At 31.2% G+C, this 7807-nt stretch overlaps 1 protein-coding gene across 1 annotated transcript; it reads right to left on the reverse strand.

Moving 5' to 3' along the window:
* Positions 1-440: 440 nt before the first annotated feature.
* LOC113713541 (putative 12-oxophytodienoate reductase 11) lies at positions 441-3877 on the reverse strand. Its single transcript, XM_072069640.1, has 5 exons — positions 3537-3877; positions 2429-2569; positions 2175-2305; positions 1674-1850; positions 441-1117 (listed from the first exon to the last, which is right to left on the reverse strand). Exons 1-5 carry the CDS (start codon positions 3638-3640, stop codon positions 582-584), a joined length of 1089 nt encoding a protein of 362 aa, XP_071925741.1. The 5' UTR covers positions 3641-3877; the 3' UTR covers positions 441-581.
* Between the last annotated feature and the right edge of the window lie 3930 nt (positions 3878-7807).

Consider the following 7807-nt stretch of genomic DNA (forward strand, 5'->3'; position numbering starts at 1 on the left):
AGCCCAGATTTGACTGCAATTTTTCCCGTGAAACAGAAAATTATTCATGTTTATGCATGGCTGCTCTATGCATAGCTGCAGGCTGACCATGCATTACACAATTCTCGTGATCCAAGTTTTATTGTAGTACTAAGTACTTTACACAGACGTACCCAAGGCACTGAAAATTGGAAAACTTGAGTCTAATGAATCACTTTATTGAAACTAGTTACCATACGTTTAGGTAGTGGCAGAAGGCAACGTTAACTATCACAATTTCTCAATTTGCAAACTCAGAAGTTTATCTTTCAGGATGCAACATGAACTTCCGATTTGTGTAATATTTGGAAGCCGTGTGTATATTTTGAGTTGAAAATAAAAAACCAAACAGACTCCAATCACAGGAAAAAATCATCACCCAAGCTTTTCTTGAAGAACGTTTGGAAAAAAAAAAAAGAAGCTTTTCTTGAAGAAATTCTGTATATGTTTTTCAGTTGTATATCTGCAGTAGAATCTGTAACGAAAAAGCCGTATGCTTTAAAATTCTGACCCAGCAATACAATCTATAAATATGTGGATAGTCAGTGTTGCCAACAACAGGATCAGGTATGTAGAAAGTGGCTCTGTATCAGAGGAGCATTTAACTCGAATCGTTTTGGCAAATCTGGATTGGCCAAGAACAGTCGTCCATAAGCAACAAGATCAGCATGATTTTCAGCGATTGCTTTAATGCCATCTTCCCTATCATAACCACCAACAACCATGAAAGTACCTTTGAATGCCTTTCTCATGGGCGAAAGACTATCGGGAGTTTCAGATTTTTCCCCAACAGTTTTCATCCTTGGCTCGACCATGTGACAGTATGCAAGTCCATATTTATTCAAAGCTTCAGCCATGTAAAGACCAAGAGCATTTGGATTTGAATCTTCTGGTTGGGAGTAGCTTGCAAATGGGGAGAGCTTGATGCCAACTCTATCAGCTCCTATTGCATTTGAAACAGCTTCAACGATTTCCAGAGCAAATCTGCAACGATTCTCCAGAGAGCCTCCATATTCATCTGTTCGGTCATTGACTTGGTCTTTCAAAAACTGTTCTATTAAATAGCCATTAGCTCCATGGATCTCAACACCATCAAATCCTGCAAAATTTAACAGACCATATTAGCCAATGAACCATAGACTGCTTTCCCCCAAATTTTCTTTGCTTCATAATTCGTGGAATACATAAAGTTAGAGAGATATGATTGAGCATCCTTTTCAGGATATAGTTCTCATATTCTCCATTGTCAAAGTAACGTCAGAATAGACATTATATTTCTACTATTTAAAAAAAGTCTACTTTTTATTCATAAAGTAACAAGGCAGCACAGTTTTATAGGTAACTGATTTAGAACCTGAAGAATAGTTCCAGCCTCCAGGGCAAGCAATTCACGCAAGCTTACTTGATCATTGTGCTCTAAGCTAGAAGGCAAATTTTTTACATAAGTTGCAGCATCACAAGGTATGTAGATATTTTGATCTTTTTGTGGAATAGTTAAGTTGCTTCATTAGGCAATTCCTTCTTTTTTAACTCTATTAATTATGCACACAAAACGAAGTACACAACTCTGTTACCAGATTTACCATTCCCCTTCAAAAAGCTACTTCCGAACATTACAGATTTAAATATATATTAATCATAACAAAAATCCTTACCAGCTTCAATAGCATTTATTGCAGCAAGCTTAAAGTCATTAACAATCTGAGGAATTTCTTCAGTCATCAACCGGCGTGGTGGTGCAAATTCTGCAACATCAACACCATTTGCTCGAAGTTGAGGAGTTAATGGCTTGTCAGTAGATGAGATTGGAGCCTGTCCATTGGGCTGATAACCTGTGAATGACAGTCAGATAAAGCAGATCTTAGAGGAAATAAGAGGTTTTATGACTCCATAACCAATAATATGGATCATTAATAGGTCGACACACAGCATAACAAGAAATTATATATTCTGGATTGCCTATGAGTCCAATCATTATTTCATGAAAGCTTAGTCCCAACTGAAATTCGAAACTGTGATACATCATGTGGAGTGATCTGGTCTTGTCAAGTGAATATTAGATAACAATTCATTTCTGATCTTTGTATGAATTCCACTATACATTTGACATCCAACAAGGTAGAAAATTAAGGAAAGGTAATGACAGAAGGACTTACTGTAATTTGAAACCCTTCCAACATGCCAAATTTGGCAAAAGAAGACACCACCATTGGCGTGAACAGCATCTACAATGGGTTTCCAGGCCTCAACTTGTTCCTTTGTCCATATACCAGGTGTATCTGGATACCTACAATTGGAAGAAACATAAATCTTGCATAGTGAGGCAAAACAATACACATACTGCCAAATGTGTAGGCATTTGTGGAATCTGTGAATCAGTAAGATAGAAAGAAATACTAAAATCAATTACCCTTGAGCTGTGTCAGAAACTCCTGTAGCTTCTGCTATGAGAAGACCACCTTTGGTGGTTCTCTGAGAGTAATACAATATAGCATCTGGCTGTGGTACATTTCCATAGGATCTTTGCCTTGTCAGAGGTGCCAAAACAATTCTGCAGGAAATCAGAAAAAGAAATGGTGAACAAATTAGTTTCCAATTTCTTTGTTTTAGTTGAATTGAAGTATCAGGAGCACCGGATTCTAAATAATCCAATCCCAGCAACAAGACAAAGATAGATGTGATTATGACATTCATTTAGCTAATTAAAAACTTGAAATGCTTCGTGATATTAGTCTAATTCGTTGCAATACTTGATTCTTTTGCAACCAAAAAAAAAAAAGAAAAAGAAAAAATGGAGAAAATTGTTTTAAAGGAGATAGATATACAATGTTCACAATCTCATGAAAATCGGCTTGGCAACTGATAAAAATGTTGCTCTTGGTCCATTGAGCAAATATAGTATAGATCCGAATTTGCATCTCTACACTATCAACGGGCAAGAAAGATCATTTTTATGAACTTCAAGCCTCAACTCAGGGGACACCCAGAAACAGAATCCTAATCTTTGAACCCTGTTTCAAGGAGTTAAAGTGGAAACATATTCTCCACTTGAGATGCTCTGGCAAAACATTTTACATGAATCACATACATGTTTCAATAAAATCAAAGCTAATTGACTATCTGAAGTCTAATTGGCATCTAAAATCAGCACATATTGACCACATAATGGAAAGAACAAATAAAATGCAACTATCCCTCTTTCTTTAGTTCTTCCTCCATTTTTTTTTTTGGGCCTTGAATTGGTTATACTTACAAAAAATAATAAACACAGTTGTAACTAGTTCAGTGATGCATCAACCAGAATCCCACCTGGAATTTCCCCCAAAAAAAAGCCTTTTTCTTATAAGCCCAAAAAAAAGAGAAAAAAATCCAAAAAAAAAAAAAGGAAATACAAGAACATTTCTATTCTCCATTACAGTATGCAATTCTTTACAGAAAGACAAGGCCCAAAAATATAAAATAACAAAAAAGAACTGAAATTTTCTAGCAGGAAAATAATAATAAAAAAGGAAGAGTACCTATGAGAAAGCTGGTAGTTGCTCATTTTGTATGGGGTGAGTAAAGGGATGATAGACTGTGGCTGCTGTTGCTCCTGTTCTCCATTCTCAGCCTTATTTGCCATTTCTAGTTGTTACTGAACAAGAATTTAATTGATGATGCAAAAAGATTTCTTCTTTCTGATGTCTTGAGGAGCTTAAAGTTACACAGATGAGAGAATGAAATGTCTCGTGAATATCCATTCACATAGACTTAGCAAACTAGCAAGTAGAAACTACCCAACTGGGTAGGGTCCAAAGATCATTTTTTGTTTTTGGGTTTAATGCTTGAACCATATATTTGTCCCAAAATCTTTTGGTTTAACTTTTAGGCGGTTTGGTTCTCACATGGTGCTATTTGACATGATCTATTTTTTTCATGCAGTAGTTTGACCTAGTCACGTCTTATGAAAAATTACAAAAATTACAAGACAAGGTATATGTATATATGAGAAATCTTTCGATTTAGACTAAGTATGTGGCAAATTCAATAGCTAGTTTTGAATAATCTAATGCAATCAATTGGACAAATAAAGATTTCACAGTACAATATCGTTAGATTATATGTGATGTGAAATAAAATTTGAAGTTTATCACATCACAAAACATTAATTTACTTGTCATTAAAAATTTTTAGTCACTTGATAAATGTGATATGCTATGGTAAATTTCTCCGATCTGCTAAATGATTTATCCGTATTTGATATTTAATGACATAAAGACTCTTTTCATTTTTTGAGTATTGACATCTCATCTATGCTTTTCTAATTCCATTTTCAAAATTGCAGCGCTTAAAGAAAAGATTGCACCAAAAACCAAACCAAGAAAAAAAAAAGGAAAGAAAGAAAGAAGGAAAAAATAGAAGTAATAAAATGACGTGACGTCATTAGTGCTTTTTTTTTACTGCAATGATAATATTTTTATAATCTACTATATCCTATAAAATGACATTTGATGCTTTTGGGAAAAAAAATAATATATCCTATTTTACAAGAAGAAAGAGTCTAAAAAGACTTTATAAAGAAATAATATGTACACTGACTTGATTGCTTTGAATTTATTTCAAGGGTTATTATCACTTTACCCCCTTTAACTATATCACTATTATCAGTTTACCCCCTAACATTATCTTTTAGTCACTTCACCCCTATAAGTAATTTAACTCAACATGTCAAAAAAATTTGAACAAAAATATCCTTTTATTTTATAGCATTACTACATTGTTATTACTACTTTATTCATTTAAATTATAGTGATATAATCACTTTAATTCCTAACATTATTTTCTAAGTATTTTACTTCATCGTTAATCTAACTAGTATGATTAAATTTTTTTAAATATATTTACCCTTATATATATATATAATTAAAAATAAAAAAGTTGGATGATTATTCTTCTTTTTTTCACTTTAAGAGATCCCAAAATATAAAAATAAAAGAGTTTTTTCAAATTTCTTTTTTCACACTTATTAATACTAGGAAAAGAAAAAGAGATAGGAAAGAAGAAGACAGAAAATTAGATTTTACAAAGAAAAAAATAAAAAAAAAAGTGTAACATTATCGTATTAATTTAAGGTTGTTGGGATTAGGATTGAAATATGGTGGTAAACAATAAAGTAAAATAATAAAAGTATTTAATTCTTTCTTATTTGTATTTTTTTAAAAAAATTGAGCTCTCTCTCTATCTCTCCCTCCCCCTCCCGATCTTTCTATTTTTTTTAATATTAATAAGATTGCTAAGAAGAAAGAGATAATTCTTTGACTTTTTTTCTTGATAATAAAGAGGAGAAGAGTCATTCTAAGTTTTTTATTATTTTTATTATACAAGGAGGGTACTTTCTTTTAAAAATTTTTAACTTTCTAAATTAGTTTAATGGTGGGATAAATTATCTAAAAAATAACTCTATGGGATAAACTAATAATGAGATTATAATTTATGGGGATAAAATAATAATAACTTTAAGGGCTAAACTGTCTTTTTACTTTAATTAACAAACTCCGTTAAGTTTGACCATTAATCTTGGAGGTAAAGTGACTAAAAATGACATTAAGAGAAAAATTAATAATGACACGAACATTAAGGGGGTAAAGTGATAATAATCCTTTATTTCAATAATTCCAAAAGTCAGTTGTCCATTCTAGTATCATTCAGATACACGTCGTTTATTCCCATCCCACAAATTTGTTGTGGAGTCAAACAAGTATACTGAAGAGCGTAACATCTTACATCATCGAACGACTGGATTTCCGCGTGGGGTCTGGATTTCCGTGTGGGAAGTCGCGCCGCAGCAGCCGCTTCCGTATTGGACGTGGGGCCGCCACGGCCCAAGTTTTTTTTCGCAATAATAATAACATTTATATAAGGGAAAATGTTTAAAACGTATCTCATATTTTATAAAATAACTTTTTGCATTCTTTACTTTTAAAAATATACTTTTACATCTCTTAATCAAATTTGGTCTCTATCTAGATTTTTCACTAGTTTTTTTATTGAAATTTACCACGTTCCTTGCACATGATCATTTTTTAAGGGCAAAATTATCAAATTAAAATTTACATAATCTGATCTATAATCTCTTATATTTCACAAAATGAATTTTTTTATCCCTCACATTCCAAAAATAAATTTTTTCGTCTCTCACATTTCACAAAATGAATTTTTTTCATCCCTCATTGATCATGTGTATGAATAATATTTTTTTTTTAAATTCATGTATATATTTGTTTGATTTCACCATAACAACATGAATAGCATATAATATATTTCTATTTGATTTCTTTTGAACATACTGTTCAGGTGAAATTAAAAAAGATGTATGTGGGAGTTTAAAAAAATTTGTTAGTTTTCACTCATGTTAATTTCCTTTTACTCAAAAATTAAAAACAAAGAAGATATTTAATTTTAAACATTATCAAGTGTTTATATCAAATTAAATTTGGGCATAAACATAAACAAAGGAAAAGTATGACAAAAAGAAGTAAGTAATTGACACTTTCAAATTTTAACATAATCAGAAGGTAAGAAATTCAACTGTTGGTTTTAAAGTTGGCGAATAAAAATTTCAGATTTAAATTGTAATTTGTTAGCATGACTATAGAATTTAAGTTAGGATCGATTAATTAGATGGCCTTATTACACAACTCAATAAATGAATTATTACCAAAATAGAAAAAGTTACAAATATTGAATAGATTCACATGGTGAAATCAAATAGATATATATATATATATATATATGTTTAAAACAAAATTGTTAAATTTAAACCCATGTATATATCTATTGAATAGCATATATACAACTACAATTAGTCTATTTAGGTGAAATTAAATAGAGATATATTACATGCTACTCGTACTATTCAGGTGAAATCAAATAGATGCATACATGAATTTAAAAAAAAAAAAAAAAACTATTCGTACACATGGTCAATGAGGGATGGAAAAATTTATTTTGTGAAATGTGAGGGAAGAAACAATTTATTTTGTGAGATGTAAAGGGCTATAGATGGTTTATGTAAATTTTGATTTGATAATTTTGCCTCTAAAAATGATCATATGCAAGATACGTGATGAATTTCGATTAAAAACTAGTCAGAAACATAGGTAGGGACCAAATTTGATCAATGTAAATTTGTAAGGGACGTAAAATTAGAGTAACCAATAGAAAAACCCCATTAAAAAAGCCAATGAAAGTGATAGTTACAATTAAATGGCAAGTATATGGTGGGAGGCAAAGGTTAAACCCTTAACCTCTCACCCCCGTCAAGACTTTAACCAAGCAAGCTGTTGTGAATGTAGAGACTAACTACCCATTTGGATTGTATTTTTTTAGAGGATTTTTAGAGAAATATTACTGTAACACCTTTTCAAAGATGCAGTGTATGTGAAATAAAAAAATGATTGAAAAATACATAGAAGAATTATTCATGGTATGGTAGAGTTGATTAGAGTGTAAATGTTTTAATTTTTTTAGGCACATATATCATTCAACAAAATTTCTCCAAGAGAGAAAAAAAAAAAAGAAAATTGCTTATCATACTCTTTTTTTATGAGCCATATATATCATTCAACCAAATTTCTCCTATAGAAAAAGAAAAAAGAAAAAAGAAAAATTCTTATCGTACAAATTTACCTTATATTATCTCTTTTACTTATAATTTGATTAGTTTTGAAACTTTATCTGTTTATCTTGCATCTCTTTAAAAAAAAAAAAAAAAAAAAAAAAAAGAGCTTGCATCTCACACGGAAGCTGC

This window comes from Coffea arabica, chromosome 10c (genome assembly GCF_036785885.1).
Source record: "Coffea arabica cultivar ET-39 chromosome 10c, Coffea Arabica ET-39 HiFi, whole genome shotgun sequence".
NCBI lineage: Eukaryota > Viridiplantae > Streptophyta > Magnoliopsida > Gentianales > Rubiaceae > Coffea > Coffea arabica.